At 43.1% G+C, this 21,159-nt stretch overlaps 1 protein-coding gene across 9 annotated transcripts in view; it reads left to right on the top strand.

Moving 5' to 3' along the window:
- The first annotated feature begins 7,587 nt into the window (after positions 1 to 7,587).
- The window catches only part of KIF21A (kinesin family member 21A), a 184,307-nt gene continuing 170,735 nt past the window's right edge, over positions 7,588 to 21,159 (top strand). For 5 of the 9 annotated variants that reach the window (XM_048836296.2, XM_048836302.2, XM_048836301.2 and 2 more), the window contains exon 1: positions 7,588 to 7,945. In XM_048836296.2, the coding sequence (XP_048692253.2) occupies positions 7,902 to 7,945 (44 nt within the window). In that variant the 5' untranslated portion in view covers positions 7,588 to 7,901. The remainder of the gene's footprint in view (positions 7,946 to 21,159) is intronic. The other 4 variants (XM_048836300.2, XM_048836299.2, XM_048836303.2 and 1 more) reach the window with 1 other exon arrangement.

The following is a 21,159-nucleotide window of genomic DNA, read 5'->3' as shown; positions in this document are numbered from 1 at the left end:
CTTGTTCATCCTGAAGTTGAACACTGGTTCCGACCAAGACCAGCAAACGCTCACTATCTTTCTGCAAGAAACTCAACTGGCTGACTGGCGAGAAGCATGTGGTGCTACAGTGAAAGACTCAACAGTTGAAAAATTGAAGAACTCTGTCATAAATATAAAGGGAAGGGTAAACATCTTTAAAATCCCTCCTGGCCAGAGGAAAAACCCTTTCACCTGTAAAGGGTTAAGAAGCTAGGATAACCTCGCTGGCACCTGACCAATGAGGAGACAAGATACTTTCAAAAGCTGGAAGAGGGAAGAAACAAAGGCTCTCTCTGTCTGTGTGATGCTTTTTCTGGGGATGGAACAGGAATGGAGTCTTAAAACTTAGTAAGTAATCTAGCTAGATATGCGTTAGATTCTGATTTCTTTAAATGGCTGAGAAAATAAGCTGTACTGAATGGGATGTAGATTCCTGTTTTTGTATCTTTTTGTAACTTAGTGTGTTTTTGTAACTTAAGGTTTTGCCTAGAGGGATTCTCTATGTTTTGAATCTGATTACCCTGTAAGGTATTTACCGTCCTGATGAGGTGATTCTTTTTACTTTTTCTTCTATTAAAATTCTTCTTTTAAGAATCTGAATGCTTTTTCATTGTTCTTAAGATCCAAGGGTTTGGGTCTGTGTTCACCTATGCAAATTGGTGAGGATTTTTATCAAACCTTCCCCAGGAAAGGGGGTGTAAGGTTTGGGAGGATTTTGGGGGGAAAGACATTTCCAAACGGGCTCTTTCCCAGTTATATACCTGTTAGACGTTTGGTGGTGGCAGCGATAAAGTCCAAGGGCAAAAGGTAAAATAGTTTGTACTTTGGGGAAGTTTTAACCTAAGTTGGTAAAAGTAAGCTTAGGAGGTTTTCATGCAGGTCCCCACATCTGTACCCTAGAGTTCAGAGTGGGGAAGGAACCTTGACAAACTCTCTCACCACAATTTTTTTGCATACTTGGCTGATGAATGCACTGATGCAAATGGGTGTCAAATATTAAGTCATTGTGTACGTTACCTTGATGTTCATGGTAGGCCAGTAGATGTATTTCTAGATGTTCAAGTTATAGAAGACGCATCGGCTGCATCTGTGACAACCCACATCTTAGAAGAGTTAAATGCTTGTCAGTTGGACCCCAAACAGATGGCTGCTTGTGCATTTGATGGAGCTGCAAACTTCTCTAGAAGAAATGGTGGGAGTACCAGCTTTGCTCAGAGAAAAGTGTAACCCTAATCTGTCCTATACACACTGCAGAGGCCATCTACTCCAACTAGCACTAGTATGAGCTGCAGACTCTTCAAAAGACATTAAAAAAGCTATAAATGTAATCATTAAATTCCTTTTTCAGCAAGAGTCCAAAAAGACTGAATATCTTGGAAAATATAGAAGGTACACTGGGGACTGAAGTTCAAATTAGTCCAACTTGGGAAAACCCTCTGGCTTTCTCATGAGCAATCGGTGGCTGTTGTCTTAAAATTACTCCAGCCATTATTACTGGCTTTTTGAAGTATCTACCAAGATGGGATGGATCTAAGTAGTGAGGCTGGTGAATTACTTTGCTACTAGAATCATAGAATATCAGGGTTGGAAGGGACCTCAGGAGGTCATAGAGTCCAACCCCCTGCCATTCTCTCCTTTGTAAGTCTACTGTTGAAACCACTTGGGTCATTAAACAATGCCATCCAGGCATCTGCTACAATAATAGTAGATCTTTGTGCAGCAATAGAAGCTACATTTGGATCAATTAGAGCGCTATCCATTGAAAAAGTACTGGAAGAAGCAAAGACTTCAGTCCAGAAATTGAGTAATGAAGGCATTTATATTGAATCCTTAAGTGAAGAGGACAAGAAGTGTTTGTTAAGACAACTGAAAAAGTACACAAACGTGCTTCTTAAAAATCTACAATAGTGACTTATAGATTCTACTCAACCTCTACGTAGCTTTTACAGATCCCTGTAACATGAGTGAAATCTAATTAAATGGTCATGAAACATTTTTTTTCAGTTTTTACTATGGTGCCATAGAGCCACCTTCACCCTCATGGTCTTACCCCTCATCGTCCCTAACCCCTCTCTTACCCCTAAATTTGAACACTTCCTCCCCCATTTCAATTCCTGGGGAAAACACTGATTTAAGTCATTCAGGATGGGGAACATGTACATACTGTAAAAACTTTTTTTTAAAAAAGCCCAAAATGAGAAGGTTTTGTTCTTTTGACACTGAAATTTGACTTCCTATTTAGCCCTATTGTGAGCTGTGGTTCTTTGGCACAGTGCCTCTGTACTGAAAAAACGTACATGTGTGTTTAGTCATGTGAATACTTCTATTGGACCATATCCTTCAGTCTGTGGGAGGAGGGGATGTGTTGAGTGTGTAGGGGGTGCTCTGAGGATGGAAGGGGACATGGTGGAGATGAGCGCCCGTATGTCTGGTCCCTAACTAGCATAATTTAAAATTTTATGCCACTGTCAGAAATTAGAGTAGGACCCAGATCTTAGTGGCTGAGTATGAGTGAACTCCAGTCAGCCCCTGCAGCTGCTACTGTCCACTAGGTTTGGGCACAGCTCTGACTGTGGAGAATTGGTGCCAGTGACTTCAGTGGGATTATACACATGCTTAAAGTCTTTGCAGTAGTGGGGCCTACAAGATTAAATATGCTTTAATAATGCAAGTCCTGAGTCTGATATTATATAGGTATATGAAATCAAATCTAGCTTTAACCTGTGTGGTGTTTTAGCATTCCTAATGTGCTAGATGGATAAACTTAGTTGATTCTTATAAGAAAACATCCATTTCACTAAAACATAGCCTGTGACTCAAGAAAAACACATGGACCTTCTCCCTTATTCATACTAGTCTGAGAGAAGCTGTGTTCTCAAATATGAAAACTGACATAGAAATTATTCTCTGCTAACATGGTTGTACCAGATGTTGCCACCCAATGTGGATGGGTTACAATTATATTTTAAAGAGATAAGAACATAAGAATGGCCATACTGGGTCAGACCAAAGGTCCAACCAGCCCAGTATCCTGTGTACCGACAGTGACCAATGCCAGGTGCCCCAGAGGGAGTGAACAGAACAGGTAATCTAGTGATCTGTCTCTTGCCATCCATCTCCACACTCTGACAAACAGAGATTAGGGACACCATTCCTTACCCATCTTGACTAATACCCATTAATAGACTTAACCTCCATGAATTTATCCAGTTCTCTTTTAAACCCTGTTATAGTCCTAGCCTTCACAACCTCCTCAGGAACAAGGAGGTTGACTGTGTGAAGAACTTCCTTTTATTTGCAAAAAGAAAAGGAGTACTTGTGGCACCTTAGAGACTAACCAATTTATTTGAGCATGAGCTTTCGTGAGCTACAGCTGAAGTGAGCTGTAGCTCACGAAAGCTCATGCTCAAATAAATTGGTTAGTCTCTAAAGTGCCACAAGTACTCCTTTTCTTTTTGCGAATACAGACTAACACGGCTGTTACTCTGAAACCTTCCTTTTATTTGTTTTTGTTTTAAACCTGCTGCCCATTAATTTCATTTGGTGGCCCCTAGTTCTTATATTATGGAACAAGTAAATAACTTTTCCTTATCCACTTTCTTCACACCACTCATGATTTTATATACCTCTATCATATCCCCCCCCCCTTTGTCTCCTTTTTTCCAAGCTGAAAATTCCTGGCCTCTTTAATCTCTCCTCATATTGGACCTGTTCCAAACCCCTAATAATTTTATTTGCCCTTTTCTGAACCTTTTCTAATGCCAGTATATCTTTTTTGAGATGAGGGGACCATATCTGTACGCAGTATTCAAGATGTGGGCATACCTTGGATTTATATAAGGGCAATAAGATATTATCCATCTTATTCTCTATCCCTTTAATTAATCTTAACATCCTGTTTGCTTTTTTGACTGCCACTGCACACTGCGTGGACGTCTTCAGAGAACTAGCCACGATGACCCCAAGATCTTTCTCCTGATTAGTTGTAGCTAAATTAGTCCCCATCATATTTTATGTACAATTGGGGTTATTTTTTCCAGTGTGCATTACTTTACATTTATCCACATGAAATTTCATTTGCCATTTTGTTGCCCAATCACTGAGTTTTGTGAGATCTCTTTGAAGTTCTTCACAGTCTGCTTTGGTCTTAACTATCTTGAGCAGTTTAGTATCATCTGCAAACTTTGCCACCTCACTGTTTACCCCTTTCTCTAGATCATTTATGAATAAGTTGAATAGGATTGGTCCTAGGACTGACCCTTGGGGAACATCACTAGTTACTCCTCTCCATTCTGAAAATTTACCATTTATTCCTACCCTTTGTTCCCTGTCTTTTAACCAGTTCTCAATCCATGAAAGGATCCTCCCTCTTATCCCATGACAACTTAATTTATGTAAGAGTCTTTGGTGAGGGACCTTGTCAAAGGCTTTCTGGAATTCTAAGTACACTATGTCCACTAGATCCACATGTTTGTTGACCCCCTCAAAGAACTCTAATAGATTCGTAAGACACGATCTCCCTTTACAGAAACCATGTTGACTTTTGTGCAACAATTTATGTTCTTCTATGTGTCTGACAATTTTATTCTTTACTATTGTTTCAACTAATTTGCTCGGTACTGACGTTAGACTTACCAATCTGTAATTGCCGGGATCAGCTCTAGAGCCCTTTTTAAATATTGGCGTTACATTAGCTATCTTCCAGTCATTGGGTACAGTAGCTGATTTAAAGGACAAATTACAAACCATAGTTTAATAGTTCCGCAGTTTCACATCCGAGTCCTTTCAGAACTCTTGGGTGAATGCCATCTGGTCCCAGTGACTTGTTACTGTTAAGTTTCTCAATTAATTCCAAAACCACCTCTAGTGACACTTCACCTCTAGTGACACAATTCCTCAGATTTGTCACCTACAAAGGACGGCTCAGGTTTGGGAATCTCCCTAACATCCTCAGCTGTGAAGACTGAAGCAAAGAATTCATTTAGTTTCTCCGCGATGACTTTATTGTCTTTAAGTGCTCCTTTTTGTATCTCGATCGTCCAGGGGCCCCACTGGTGGTTTAGCAGGCTTCCTGCTTCTGATGTACTTAAAAAACATTTTGTTACCTTTTTAGTTTTTGGCTAGCTCTTCTTCAAACTCCTTTTTGGCTTTTATTACATTTTTACACTTAATTTGGCAGTGTTTATGCTCCTTTCTATTTACCTCACTAGGATTTGACTTCCACTTTTTAAAAGATGCCTTTTTATCTCTCACTGCTTCTTTTACATGGTTGTTAAGCCACAGTGGCTCTTTTTTAGTTCTTTTACTATTTTTTTTAATTTGGGGTATACATTTAAGTTGAGCCTCTATTATGGTGTCTTTGAATAGTGTCCATGCAACTTTCAGGGATTTCACTCTAGTCACTGTACCTTTTAATTTCTGTTTAATTAACCTCCTCATTTTTGCATAGTTCCCCTTTCTGAAATTTAAATGCCACAGTGTTGGGCTGTTGAGGTGTTGTTCCCACCACAGGAATGTTAAATGTTGTTATATTATGGTCACTATTTCCAAGTGGTCCTGTTATAGTTACCTCTTGGACCAGATCCTGCGCTCCACTCAGGACTAGATCGAGAGTTGCCTCTTCGCTTGTGGGTTCCTGTATCAGCTGCTCTAAGAAGCACTTATGTAAAGTGTCAAGAAATTTTGTCTCTGCATCTATTTCTGAGGTGACATGTACCCAGTCAATATGGGGATAATTGAAATCCCCCACTATTATTGAGTTATTTATTTTGATAGCCTCTCTAATCTCCCTTAGCATTTCATTGTCACTATCACTGTCCTGGTCAGGTGGTTGATAATAGATCTCTACTGTTATATTCTTATTAGAGCATGGAATTACTATCCATAGAGATTCTATGGAACATGTGGATTCATTTAAGATTTGTATTTCATTTGATTCTACATTTTCTTTCACATAGTGCCACTCGTGCCCCCCCACCCCCGCACGACCTGTTCTGTCCTTCCGATATATTTTGTACCCTGGAATGATTGTGTCCCATTGATTGTCCTCAATCCACCAGGTTTCTGTGATGCCTATTATATCAATATCCTCCTTTAACAGGAGGCACTCTAGTTCACCCATCTTATTATTTAGACTTCTAGCATTTGTGTACAGTCACTTTAAAAACTTGTCACTGTCTGCCCTTTTCTGCTGTGTCGGATTTTTTATGTGAATATTTCTCATCTGACCTGGCCCATACTTTTTCCTGACTAAAACCTAGAGAATCTCCAGCAATAGACTCTCCTCCTGTTAATTGTTCTTTCCTTCTCTATTAGCTAATCTAAAATAATTTAAAAACCCCTAAATTATTCATCTTCCACAACTCCCTCAAGAGACTGTTCCACAGCCTAATGCAATCCACTTTCAAGAACCTTTTGCTGCTATTCAGTCTAAATATTCACTTTCTTAAACATATATTAAAAGAAGGGTTAGAAGTGAGACACCTGCCCAAGGGCATCAGATCTAGGGAATGGTCTGTGGCTAAAGCACAGACAGCCCTGGGGAGATTCAGGTTCTACTTCTGTCTCTGCCGCATATTCCCTGGGTGACTTTAGGTTTATCTTCTCTGCGCCTTAGTCAGTTTCTCCATCTTTGGGTACATAATACATACTTCACAGGAATATTAAGGGGCCTGTCATTAATATTTGTAAAATGCTGGGCGATCTTAGTATAGAAGATTTTATAAAGTTAAAGGAAAGATAATACAATATTTTATGTAGCAACTGGCAGTCAAACAATATTCCTAAGGAAAAAATAGCAAAGGAAAAGTGAGGAGGTTTAAGCCCCAAAGAAATAATTCAGTACTGCTTTAGTAGACTGAAATTTCTTCAGAGTAGGGGATTTGTTCCTGTAAAGAGTCAGATGTAGCTAGAGCCCCACTCCTGCAATCAGCTCCATGTGGGAAAGGAGTTTTCCTGCACTGATCTGATTGTAAGATTGAGGCTTGAGTATGCACATTTTTCATAGACTAAAAACCTTGCCTATCATTACAAATTCAAAAATGGGCCTATTCTGATGGAAAATCCTACTCAAGAATGTGAATTGTTTCAAGCAAAACCCTGCCTCTTTCCTAGCGGGGCTGCTGTTGGCATCAAAAATTAGCGTCCTCCCCCATACGTTTCCAAATGTCAAAACCAGGCAGTTTGTTAAAGCTGGGAGAAGAGTGGTGGGCAACTTCTGAACCAATCTGCCAGACAAAACAAAGCCGGGGAGCGCTGCAGGGCTCTGGCACGCTGCAGATGATGACATAGGGGCAATGCAGAACACGCAGTGCTCTGGAGTAAAAACCCAGCTCGTTCTGCCCTAGGGAGGGGAAGAAATAAGTGGAAGTGGCTTTTCTTGGGGGGGGGAAGAACAGGCTCAGCAGGGGCTGAAGCTCGTCCACCCCGGCTGGAAAGCCTGGACAAGCTCGGGGGAGGGGGGGGCGTGCTCCGCCAGCGGCGGCAGGCAGCGCCCGGCGCGGAGCCGCTCTCCGCCCTGGCAGCGCAGGCGGGGAGGGAGGGAGGAGTGGCCTGGTTACGCATTGCGGCTGGAGAGAACCTGAGGCGGCCGGGAGAGGAGCTGCCGGCGCCGCTGCTGTCAGTGCGGTGGGGGCGGGAGCCAGGCTGGGCTGCAGAGGGAGCCGCTCGCTTCTCCGCAGCCAGAGCGCGCTCGCTGGGCTCGGGCGCCTCTCTGCCCGGGGGGCGCGGGACCCTCCCGGCGCGGCCGCGGCGCTACCTACTCACCAGGCACCTAAAATGGCTGGAGCGCGGAGGTGAGCGCGGCAGCCCCGCGCCCCGGCTCGGAGAGGCGGGCGGAACGAGCCTCTGTTTGCCGCCGCCGCCCCCCCGCGCTCCACGCCATGTCGGCGGGGCAGGACGAGAGCTCGGTGCGGGTCGCTGTCAGGTGAGGGCGCCGGGGTCGCTGCGCCGCGGCCGGGGGCGGGCAGGACCCCCGGGCAGCGCGGTGGTTGTGGGGGGGGGGCTCGCCGCGCCTGACGGGGGAGGGTCACAGGTGGACTTGGGACCTTCCGGCCTGGAGCGGTGCGGGCAGGTGGCTGCTGGTGTCCGGGGCGGCGTGAACCCAGCGCCCCGCGAGGCCTGGGGGCAGGCCGCCGCCTGTCAAAGCTGGGGCCGGCTCTGGGGAGCCCCCCACGGGGGCACTCTTCTCTCCGCCCCACCCCACTCACTGACCCCGCAGCGGCGTGTGAAGCCGGCTTGTTGCGTTGGAGTGAATGGGGGTCCTGCTGAAAGCTCCTGCCTGAGACATCTGTGAAGGGAGTGAATACATGTTGAGCGTAGATTTCAAACATCGTGACTCTGAGCAGGGTTTCTATACAATAGAAGAACCAGGGGGTATTTTCCATACTGTATGCAATATCTTGAATGACGTTCCGGTGACTGCATTGTCATGAATATTCTGGACTGGACACACTACGGTCACGGTATCTGGGAGTAAAAGACAAGAGTATTCTACTCATGGAAAATTGCAACATCATTTTCCTGCATGAAATATTAATGAAGTATTTACAATAGAACAAGTGTATCAGCTTCTTTGATGTTAATCTCTCTAATTGAGTGTTTCCCAGGAATGGTTGAAAATTAAGAAAAAATCGTGTTCCTCTCACAAAATTTGAGACCACTGACTAATTCAGTAAGATTTAAACATCTGCATACAAACAATTAATCTAATCCTGCAAACCCTTACTCATGAGTGCTTTCTACTAACATAACCTCTGTGACTTCAGTGGTGCTATTTGCATCAGTAATGCTTTCAGGATTAGACTCTAAAATTCTAGTATTTTAGGATGGCAAAGGCCTCAATCCTGGGAAGACCTGTGCAAGTCTTGAAGTTCATGTACTGTGAAAGTCCCATTGACTTTAATGAGACTATTCAGTGCATGAAGTTAAGTACATACAGAAGTGTTTACAGGACTGGGACATAAATGATTTTAAAATGTCAGCTGATTCAAATGACTCAATTCTTTTATCAGAGATAAAAATCTGTCAGTGAAACTGGATTTTAGGGCTGTTCTAAGATTTTGTTGCTTCAAAAGATTCTATAGTAGTTCAATAATTGTTTCTTAAATTGTCTTAAGGTATCGGTTACTTCTTTCCTTCAAGCTTTTTGGGGGGAGGGATAGCTCAGTGGTTTGAGCATTGCCTGCTAAACCCAGGGTTGTGAGTTCAATCCTTGAGGGGGCCATTTAGGGATCTGGGGCAAAAATTGGGGATTGGTCCTGCTTTGAGCAGGGGGTTGGACTAGATGACCTCCTAAGGTCCCTTCCAACCCTGATATTCTAGGATTAAAAATCTTTATGTAGTCCTTGTACAGGTGCTCTTTTAGTTTTGGACTATGCAAGCTGTCAGTTGGGTTTGAGTTATATGAAATAATTATACTGAATGATGAAATGAATTCTTCATTGTGTATTATGTTGGAGCTGGAGCATAATGTATAGGACTTTAAAAGCTCCATTTCTGTCACTGGATATTCAGATCCCTAATGTTCATTAGTTTGGACAAGGGCCAAATTGTAAGATGCAAAGGACGGATCCAAAGTATCCCAAGAGATGTAGAAGCAGCACTGTTACTGGGTGCTGATTGTAGATATATAGGTGGGGGCCATTGGATGACACTTATTAAATGCAGAGGCAATCCCACAAACAATGAAATGTGATGGATGCTGTACCAGTGTTTCTCAGACTTTATCGCACTGTGATCCCCTTCTGACAACCTAAATTACTATACGAGCCTAGGAAGGGGGATTTGGCGGAGGGGCCCAAAGCCAAGGCTCAAGGGCTTTAACCATGGGGGTGGGGGGTGAGTGGCTATAACCTGAGCCCCGCCACCCAGGGCTGAAGCTGAAGCCTGAGTCCTGCTGCCTAGGGATGAAGCCTTCAGCCCCGGACCCCAGGAAGTCTAATGCCAGCCCTGGCAACCCCATTAAAATGGGGTCATGACCCACTTGGGGTCCCGACCCACAGTTGGAGAACTGCTGCATCAGTTTTAAAATCAATATCTCAATTACAGTAGTGTTTTCTGTTAGGAGAAATTCTTCCTGTTAACTTGAGCAAATTGTCATTTGTTGAAATGCTTTGCTTGGAAAAGACTGAAAAGAGATTCTATTCTGTAAGCAGGATGTTTCTTTAAACAAAAGTAATTCAGAGGTGTAATCTTAAAAAACAGGATGTGTTGAAACAACTGCTTCACCTTTAAACAAAAATATTTCATATGTTGTTTTGAGAAGGTATTTTTCTGGTGCAGGATAGCAGATTTTTTATGTGTAGTTTTTGTAGCTAGGAGCTAAACAAAGCATTCTGGTACCAATGGATTTGTATTTGCAGACATTTGACAAATAGGATAGAAAAATATATGGTGAGCAGGCTAGTAAAAGTGAATTAAAAATAGGCAACTGAATTAAAGGCTTCTTTTGTGGCTCTGGGATCAATTTTAAATACTACGAAGTATATTCTCAAAATATAATCAGCAACCATCTTAATCCTCCAAATCTCAGTGCAGTTTGATAATGAGGGATTACACCCATCTTCCTTTCTACCTACATCCCTTGGAGGGTTAACTCTTCATGCACCAGATTTATCTCTCTGCTCTTAAGATTTCTAAGAGAAGCCATTCTGATCCAGGTTTTTTGAATGGACACAATACCAGTAACAATGTACAGAGCTTCATTTTAAGTTCTCATTTCAGTGTTTTGAAAGAAGAGTATTTCAGCTAATGACAGTACTTGCTCAATTTTGCAGGGACAGTGTGACTTCAATGGGTTTCAGTTGACTTTGAGGATCTGCATTGGTGCAGCAAATTGGAGAATTGGGGCCTTAATTAGTTTTATGAATGTTTCCGTGACTGCTTGCTTTGTCATGGTACCATATATATTCCTAAATGGGATGATAGCAAAGGTAAGGTCTTTAAAGGGCATATTTGCATTGAAGCTGGTGCAGAAAAGAACATGACTGGTACAGAGTAAACATCGGCATTCCCAAACTTTTGTACTGGTGACCCCGTTCACGTAGCAAGCCTCTGAGTGTGACCCCCTTTATAAATTAAAAAACACATTTTTATCTATTAAACACCATTATAAATGCTGGACGAAAAGTGGAGTTTGAGGTGGAGGCTGAGAGCTCGCAATCCCCCCCATGTAATAACCTCACAACGCCCTGAGGGGTCCCAACCCCAAGTTTGAGAACCCGTGCTCTATACTTTTTGGATGTAATGTAAAGTAAAATGTTTAGTAAACCGTTTTTCCAGACCTACTAATGAAATAAAGTGAAGTATAACATGCTGTAGTGTGATGGAAAATGATCTTTTCTTTCCAATTATCACCACCCTTAAGCTATTCTCTTGCACACTAATTGCTTCAGAGTTTTTTGCATAATTATTGGGTAGTGAATGATGCACCAGATATTCCAGTTTTAGTGAAGCATGAGATCTGCAAGTATTTTGGCAGATAATCTAATAACTAATGTTAAACTCTGCAATCCAGAAAAATTCTTTCACTATTGTCAGCCTCCGCTGAAAGAGGCTGATTTACAATTTTGATGATTATGTGCAACTTTCACAAAGAGCTTTGCTTTTAGTCTGTGTGACCATGACTGTGTACAATTGTCAGACATGCTTGTTTTCCGTTAAAAATCAGAAAGTCCCCATTATAATCTAATCATATGACTATTTTTAAATGTAAAAACTACCTTTTTGTGACAGTGGAACTGCTATAGTGCATTTTTTGAATGCCCTTCTCATGTGTGAAAATTAATCTTTGTTTTCTATGCAGAGTAAGCTATGAAATTCATAATGTTTTCATGATGGAAGAAAGATTTGCCCAATATGGATTTCTCAAAGAAAGAGGCACTGTGGTTATATATAACCAAATTACTGAAAACAAGCATTTAAGACAAATCTTAACTTTTTCTGTTTGGCCCCAAGTGCCATTGTTATCTAATCAAAGTGACATAGTGTATGGCAGTTACTAACTGGGTACCTAGTTTCATTCAGTTTCAGGAATGCTGCTGAAGCCTAGCTGACTAGGAGTGAACAAACAGATTAATTATTTAGATAATCTGCATATTTTGAACTGGTTCATTGGTGTATTATTGATTAACACTGTTACCAAGTTAAAGTCATGTGTCTCTAACATCCTTTAAAAGAATATTGGTCATTAATTTTTTTAAAATCTCTCTCTCACCTTCATTTTACAACAAAGTGCTTTTCCCACTTTTCCATAGGGTTTCCCCCCCCCCCTTCTTTCTTTCGGAGGGAAGCATTTCATCCCAATATTTCTGTGCAGGGGATATGCCAAATGCTTTTAATGCTACTCCCTACCATTTTCTTTTCCTCCTGCCGTTGTTTTTACCCAGTATCCTTTTTCTTTTCCCTTCAGTTCACATCCAAATTCTCTTCTCCCTGCTAGATACCACCCGAGTCCATCACACCCACCCCCTTTTTTTTCCTCTTTCACCCACCCATCTAACTGTGTCTAGTATCTGTGGGGTTTACTGGGAGTAATTCCCCTCCCCACCCCCCATTCCCGGTGGAGCTGCTCTCAGCCTCTCTTCTGGCGACTGTGCTCAGAGCAGGAAATGCAGAGAATTGTTTTTCATGGAGAAGAGGGAGTTAATTCCCTTTGGGTATGTCTAGACAGCAAAGAATAACCCGAGACTCTACAACCCTGCGGGGTGAGGGGGTCCCAGAGCTCAGGCTCCAGCCTGAGCTGGAAGTCTGCACAACAAGGAAACAACCCCACAGCCCACGCCTGAGTTGGCTGGCACAGGCCAGCTGTGGGTTTCTCTTTGCTGTGTAGATATACCCTTTGTGGCCCAGGAGCATATTTCCATCACTATCAGCAAGGGGAAAAGCAAGTCACTTCCACAAAGAGTAGCAAGCAGCACGCTGTCTGGCCCCACTCATCCTTGACATGGAAGATAAAAAGAAATAGAGGGGAGTGACCTAGTTAGACTGGGGGGGCGGGGGAGGTGCAGAGAAGGGGAAGCTGCAGTATATCAAGCGAGAGATTACTAAGGCACGGACAAGAACTTTTGTGGTAGGAATGAAAAGGGAGGACAGGATTTGGTGAGAGTTTAGAGATGGGGTAGGGAGAAGAGGAAAGATATCATGAGGTTGCAGGGAGGACAGAGGAGGTGAGACCAGTGATGGGGAAAAGAAGGGATTTGTATGATGTATACTGAATTTCTAATCATGGTAGGAAATCTAAGAGGAGGCATCAAAGGCGTACTGGGCAGAAATAGAAGGTTGGGAATTGATGGATAGGTTTGGGAGCTATTGCTGTAGAGAGGATAGTTGAAACCATGAGTATGATGAAGCCTCTTGGAGGAAGAGTGTAAACATGAAGAGGAGAGGGCTGGGAACAGCTGTGGGGATGGGGAAGGATGAAGACCCTCCCAAGGAAATGTGGCATAAGTGGTTGAAAAGGTTTGAAGAGAAACAAGAAGGCGTAGAACAAGCTTGAGCAGAAGAGTGTACTACTTTGAAACTGGCATTAAATTGAGGAAGATTTGCAGAGACAAAAGGACTTCAACTTGACCAGGAGGTGGTGATTAGTAACCCTGGTGACTTGAAACGAGAGAGCCAATTGAGTGAGGGATGGGAACTCTTGGTGGGTATCATCATTTTTGGTCTTTGCTGATATCAGTAGGACCTTGGTCATTGGAGAAGTAGGTGGGGGAGAGGACTGAAGCTGTTGGAGAGGAGGGGGACTGCAGAGCTGATGGAAGTTTACTTGGCTGCTGGATTTTTCTGTGGCATTCAAAAGACCTGTAAGCCCTAATTCTTGCCTCTCCCCAACAAATATCAAATAAATTGGCTGAAGAGGAGAAAGATAACAGAAGAAAAAGAAATGCAGCTATATTTGTGGCAAGATGTGATTTGAAGCACTCTTGCTTGCAGCTGTTCTACTCCTGTCTTGTCCTACACTTGATATCAGTCAGCCCATTCATGGTAGTAAAGAGAAGCATGTATATAAGGGGTTGCAAGATGGTAGCCTTTCAGCTGTACATTGTAAATTTACATAATCTCTTCAGGGACCTTGACTTCATACTATGCCTATACAGCGCTGTAGCATGGTCTGTTGGTCTGCTGAGCTGCTGGGGGGTGCCAGGGAGCTACTGCCTTGCCGAAAGACCCTGGTCATACCTCTCTGTCAATGGGGAATTAGTGGAGGGAGGTGGGACATCACAGTTGGCATGACAACAGAGCACCGGCAAGAGTCCGTGGCACGTCCCTCAGGCAGGGGAGCGCCAGCCAGAGTCCTTAGCACTTTATCAGGGTTCTGCCACCTGAGGTAGGGTGGCAGGGGAAGGCAGGCCCACCCGACTCCACTGCGTTCCAGCCCAGGGCCCTGACAGTGGCAAGAGTAGAGGGTCCCGCCACTGGGGATCCATCTGCAACATGCTGACCGGACACCAACTCACCACACTGTCCAATTCCACCCCTGGGCTACTTCCTACCTGGTCTCTCGAGTGGTTCCCTTTGGTTCCTCCAACTCATTGGGGTATTCAGCTGCTGGTATCCCCGGTAGCTCCAGCTCAGCATCAGGCTTGGGTCGCTGCCTGGCTCCACCAGTTCCTTGGGGTACTTTGCAGCCGGCAGTTCTGGTTACCTGAGTCCCTCCTCTGGGTCAGGTTTCCCCTGGTCCAGGGCATCCCCTGGTTTGGCAGCAGGGTCCACGGGGAGTAGCCTGTGTCCATCTCCCTCACTGGGCTAAGGGCCTCGCCTTTTGTACTTCCTGTTCCACCCCTCCCCTTCCTGGGGGTGGAGTAAGCTTGGCCTGGCTCTGCCCACTCAGGTGCTGAGGGTGACTCCTCACCCTCTGGTTTGGAGGGAGATCACACAGGCACCCTACAAGCACCAAGCATACATGTACTGTGTAAACTGTCCTGCAAGGAGATAAACAATAGAAATGAACAGTACTGACTGTCTTCAACCAGAAAGGATCCGTGACTTTCTTTTTATCTGATAATCTTTATTAATTAGTGACATTCATATGTGGCTATAACCCACGATTTCTTAGCAAAAATTGCACACACTGGTTGGCAGGAATGAAATTCAGTAGTCTCAATAAATATGCCTGTAGTATGTACATCTAAAGGCAGAAATATATCCACCAATGTCAAGTATCAGCAAGTACTACTTAGGGGAGGGGTGGGTGTGTGTGTGTGTGTGTGTAAAAAAGAAGAACTACACAATAAGAAAATATTGACTCATAACATTATTCATTCTTTTTCTTTTCTGTAAGCTCTGCTGTCTCTCCTTGCTTTCAAGAGGGAGTATTTAATATTGATTTTTTGCATCCAAGAGCTTATGCTATCATGAAAATATTTAAGTGTAAAAAACCTCCCCAAACATTATAATACACCCACTAACATATTTGCATTTTAGCACAAAAAATGCACACCACCATCTGCACCAAATTTAACAGTCATGTTTTACCCCATGAAAATTGATCATCCATTAGTTACATTGCTTGGGGCATGCGGAAATCTATCGTCATGCTTTGCTGTGAAATTAACATGAACTCGCTCTCGGACTGAGGGACAGGAAATAATAGTTTGACTTTTCTCCTTTTATGACTTCCGCAGCTAAAGTTGGATCATATTTTTTATTTGCATGTGATGCACACACTCAGCAGTGTCTGTTCCTTCTCTTGAAGTGTATTTTTAGGGTGAGATTTTAAAGTTCCTAAGGGAGTTAGTGGAGTTGTGTGACCTAAGTGCCTTTGAATATCTCACCCTTCCTTAATACTGTTCTCTATATTTTTATTTTCTGAGGAATATTAGCATTTTTATTTATTGCTCCAAATACTGCTTTACTAGTATACTGTCCACTTCAGACTTTGTTTCTGAATTTTTGCTTACCACCTGTAAATTGTTGAATAGCTAAACAGTAACTTCTGTTAAGAATTTGTGAAGCAAGTGTATTTGCATTCCTTTCCCCCATACCTCACCCTCTTTGCTTTTAGGATATTTTATCGTGACTGGGATGTCGCTACTCACCGGTCAGCAGTGCCTCCTTGTGGCTCCTCCGGGGAATTAGCTCTGCCACCTAGTCTGATACCCCTTCCTGCAGTTACTCTATCCATCAGTACTCGGTGGCCTCTCATGCACTAGAAGCAGCAGCCCTGTCCTCTTCATACCTTAGCCCTCCAGCTAAGTCATATGGAAGTTCTCCCCTCTTCTGGGGTATTGGAAGTACTTTGAGGCAAACTGTCCCAGGTAGTCCATTCCCTGCTGCCTGGTCTGTGCTGCTCCCCTAGTGGCTGCTAGGGGAACCTCAGCCCGCTTGCTACACCAGGATCCAGTCCAGGGAACCTCAGCCCAGCAGTTCTGGGCTTTACTCTTCCAGCCCTCATTACCCCTTCTCTGGATTGTTTCCTACTCTCCCCTTACACCTTCCTCCATGTATCAGGGAGTGCAGGTTTCCTCCCCCAGCCTGACATCTTTCTCTCTTTATAGATCCTGCTCCTCTTGCCCCCCACTCACCCCCCTGCCACCAAGCTGGACTTCATTTGCAGTTAGGCCCTAGCACTCCCTTGGTTTCCTCCAGTGGCAGCCTAAGGTTCAATGACCTAATTTCCCTTCAGGCCTTGTGTGGGGTGGACACCCCGTCGCATTTATGTATAGCTGTTGCTATACATTCAGAGATGTTCACTGGTGTTCTGGCTTTTATATCAGGCTGCCCCAATAGTAAACAGGCATGACAGGAAAAGGTGAGCTGCTGTGGGTGCACTTTCATCAACTGCTGAAAAGGTTTAGTCTGTCTGTGCTGGCAGGGCTCTTGCAGCAGTGAATTCTTTCTTTGGTAGTACAGCACCTTTCTAAATACTTGGCAAAACCAGTATATAACAGACTAAGGAAATTATGAATGACTAAGCAAAATAAGAGACTGTCTCTGAATGGGAGAATAGATGAGTTCGGCTAAAAAACAAATGCAAACAATACTTAAACCAATAAACCCAGAACAGCAGTAACAACAGTATGACTTCTGCCATTCTTCTTCTGTGCCCTTCTCCTTTGCCATTCATCCAAAGTTCTGTTTCAGTCTTGGCTGATTAAAACTTTTCTAAATGTGTTGTTTTATAAAAGCTGTCAGGGATTCATAGGGCCCAGTCTACTTCTCGTTACACCAATGAAATCCTACTGAAATCACTGCAGTTGCCCCAGCATGACTAAACGCAGAAGTGGGGCCTTAGCTTTCAAGCATGTTGCTATGGTGATGGCATTAAACAAGGGAACACTGTGTAAATGGAGGACTCTAGAGGGGTTTTTCACATGTGAAGCAGTTTGGTAAAGGGTGTGGAAGGGCTTTTTAACATAGTTTCCTAAAGGAGGCTTATGTGTTAGCCTGGGAATTTTTTAAAAGGGCATACAATATGTTTCAGAATTTTGCTTTTTTTAAAGTTCTGTAATTTATTAATGCTACTTAAAATTTAGCATCTGAAATGTTTCCCCGTCAAAGGCTGCCCATGCATGCAGTCTCAGAAGGCCATAAATGCTACCAAGTTGCTGCAGTTCTACTGTGTGGGTGGTGGGAACAGGTGTAGTCCACGGAAAAGCCACTGTGCTATGCAAATCCCTCTGTACTGCAGAGCTTGTTCTGTAATGCCTCTGCTGAAGCATAATCAGGGCTGGTGGTGAAGATTCAGGCCTTGTCTACAGTAAAGGGAAAAGTCGATCTAAGCTACGAAATTTGAGTTACACGAATAGCATAACTCAAATCATAACATAAGAATGGGCCTACTGGGTCAGATCAAAGGTCCATCTAGCTCAGTATTCTGTCTTCCAACAGTGGCCAGTGCCAGGTGCCCCAGAGGGAATGAACAGGTAATCATCAAGTGATCCATCCCATCGCTCATTCCTAGCTTCTGGCAAACTGAGGCTAGGGACGCCATTCCTGCCCATGCTGACGAATACCCATTGATGGACCTGTCCTCCATGAATTTATCTTGTGTTTTTTTTAACCCTGTAATGGTCTTGGCCTTCACAGCATCCTCTGGCAAGGAGTTCCACAGGTTGACTGTGCGTTGTGTGAAGAAATACTTCCTTTTATTTATCTTAAACCTGCTGCCTATTAATTTCATTTAGCGACCCCTAGTTCTTGTTTTATGAGAAGTAGTAAACAACACTTCCTTATCTACTTTCTCTATACCAGTCATGATTTTATAGACCTCAGTCATATCTCCCCTTAGCTGTCTCTTTTCCAAGCTGAAAAGTCCCAGTCTTATTAATCTCTTCTCATACGGAAGCCATTCCATACCCCTAATCATTTTTGTTGCCCTTTTCTGAACTTTTTCCAGTTCCAATATGTCTTTTTTGAGATGGGGCAACCACATCTGCACACAGTATTCAAGATGGGACATACCATGGATTTATATAGACGCAACAGGATATTTTCTGTCCTATTATCTATCCCTTTCTTAATTATTCCTAGCATTCTGTTAGCTTTTTTGACTGCCGCTGCACATTGAGTGGATGTTTTCAGAGAACTATCCACAATGACTTCAAGATCTTTCTTGAGTGGTAACAGCTAATTTAGATCCCAACTATACATCTAAAACGATGGGATTATATTTTCCAATGTGCATTACTTTGCATTTATCAACATTAAATTTCATCTGCCATTTTGTTGCCCAGTCACCCAGTTTTGAGAGATCCTTTTGTAGCTCTTCGCAGTCTGCCTCGGTCTTAGTCTTAACTATCTTCAGTAATTTTGTATGATCTTCAAATTTTGCCACCTCACTTTCCCTTTTTCCATATCATTTATGAATATGTTGAATAGGACTGGTCCCAGAACAGACCCCTGGGGGACACCACTATTTACCTCTCTCCATTCTGAAAACTGACCATTTATTCCTACCCTTTGTTTCCTATCCTTTAATCAGTTACGAATCTATGAGAGGATCTTCCCTCTTATCTCATGAAAACTTACTTTGCTTAAGAGCCTTTGGTGAGGGACCTTGTCAAAAGCTTTCTGAAAATCTGAGTACACTATGATCCACTGGATTCCCTTGGTCCCCATGCTTGTTGACCCCCTCAAAGAATTCTAGTAGATTGGTGAGGCATGTCTGTAAAGGGTTATATAAAGGAATATAATTAGTTTTCAAAAATGGATCCATTTATATTGAAAAGAATAGCGACTGTTATTAGTGGGATAAAATTAATAAACCCACCAGTCCTTAGGTTTCAGGTCATATGCTAAGCACAAGCAGGCTCAGAAATATATTTCCCCTATTGCATAACCTTTTTGTGTATACTTTAAGAGGTGATGGAAGTGGGACAAGCCCCTTTCTGTGAAGCACTGGATTCTGTCCAGTGGGTTGTCTGACTTTCTGAACCATTGGTCTGTTCTGGTATGGCAATTCTTATGTTTCTGTTCTTGAGGGAGAGGAATGGAGGGGGAGGAAGATGAAGTGGAAGAGAGTAGTAACATACTTTATTAGTTTCATTTCTTTAAAAAAAGAAAATATAGACATTGTGAATAAATCTCATTACCTTCATTGTAACCCAGTAGTTCTCAACCTTCCCCATGCTGGGACCCCCTTTTCATTTAGCAACAAGTAAGAGCAGCGTGATTGCTTCTCTTGAGACCTCTTTGTGACACCCCCAGTAGTTGTGACCCCAACCTCTGAAGCGGAGAACCTCTATTTTAGAACTTTGTTACAGGCTGTCTGCAGATTCAGGCAGGCAGGCATCACTGAATCAATTTATGCTCAGTTCACATATTTTTGGTTATTCCTACAACCATAAGGGCTAGAAACTTAATTTTTTTTTAAAAGAAGGGATAAGAAAGTGAGGGAAGGGTGAGGGTAGTTACACGTCCCCAGGTAAGGGCCCCTGTTGCAACCCTTGTCTTCAACAGTGTGCCCTTGTTGCCAAGAAGGCCAGTGGCATTTTGGGGTGTATAAGTAGGGGCATAGCGAGCAGATCGAGGGACGTGATCGTCCCCCTCTATTCGACATTGTTGAGGCCTCATCTGGAGTACTGTGTCCAGTTTTGGGCCCCACAGTACAAGAAGGATGTGGATAAATTGGAGAGAGTCCAGCGAAGGGCAACAAAAATGATTAGGGGTCTGGAACACATGACTTAAGAGGAGAGGCTAAGGGAACTGGGATTGTTTAGTCTGCAGAAGAGAAGAATGAGGGGGGATTTGATAGCTGCTTTTAACTCCCTGAAAGGTGGTTCCAAAGAGGATGGATCTAGACTATTCTTAGTGATAGCAGATGACAGAATGAAGAGTAATGGTCTCAAGTTGCAGTGGGGGAGATTTAGGTTGGATATTAGGAAAAACTTTTTCACTAGGAGGGTGGTGAAACACTGGAATGCGTTACCTAGGGAGGTGGTGGAATCCCTTTCCTCGGAAGTTTTTAAGGTCAGGCTTGACAAAGCCCTGGCTGGGATGATTTAATTGGGGATTGGTCCTGCTCTGGGCAGGGGTTTGGACTAGATGGCCTCCAGAGGTCCCTTCCAACTCTGTTATTCTATGATTCTATTCTTCTCCTAAACCCTTTTCCACGTATCCTGGTTCATTACACTGTAATTCAGCAACAACAAAGCAAGAAATTAGAAACTCCTATGGGAAAAGACTTGGCTGCAGAGTGCCAGAAACACCTATGGCACAGTATAAATAATAAATAATACAGTATCAAAAGAAAAAAACAATTATGCTAAAACCTCTGATAATTAGTTGTTGGCTCCTAAGAAAATGGGAGCCCTGTGGTAATTTCTATCCATTGAAAAATTACTTATGGTAGTAGACATAAATAATGCTTTCTGGTTTGTATGTGTGTTTGAGCAATAGCTTGGCTGCTGTGCCCAAATCTATGCCTCTCTGTGGTGCACAGGAAATATCAGACTGTTTTTTTTTCTATGATGAGCCACAGTTCTCAACTGTGCATTGCTTCAGTTTTCATAAAATTTCAAACTCTTAATTGTCTTGTGTTTATTTTAATTATATTTGAAAGCATTAGTTCTAGGCCATGATCCTGCAATGTGGTGCATGTGGATGGCCCACTGTGTCAATTTGCTTCTGAGGAGGCTTTGTTCAGGCACCCCACGTTGCAAGATTTGGGTTTTTATTGACAACATCTAAGCATCACTG

This window comes from Caretta caretta, chromosome 1 (assembly GCF_965140235.1).
Source record: "Caretta caretta isolate rCarCar2 chromosome 1, rCarCar1.hap1, whole genome shotgun sequence".
Taxonomy (NCBI): domain Eukaryota; kingdom Metazoa; phylum Chordata; order Testudines; family Cheloniidae; genus Caretta; species Caretta caretta.
This window is presented reverse-complemented; position numbering and strand designations above follow the sequence as displayed.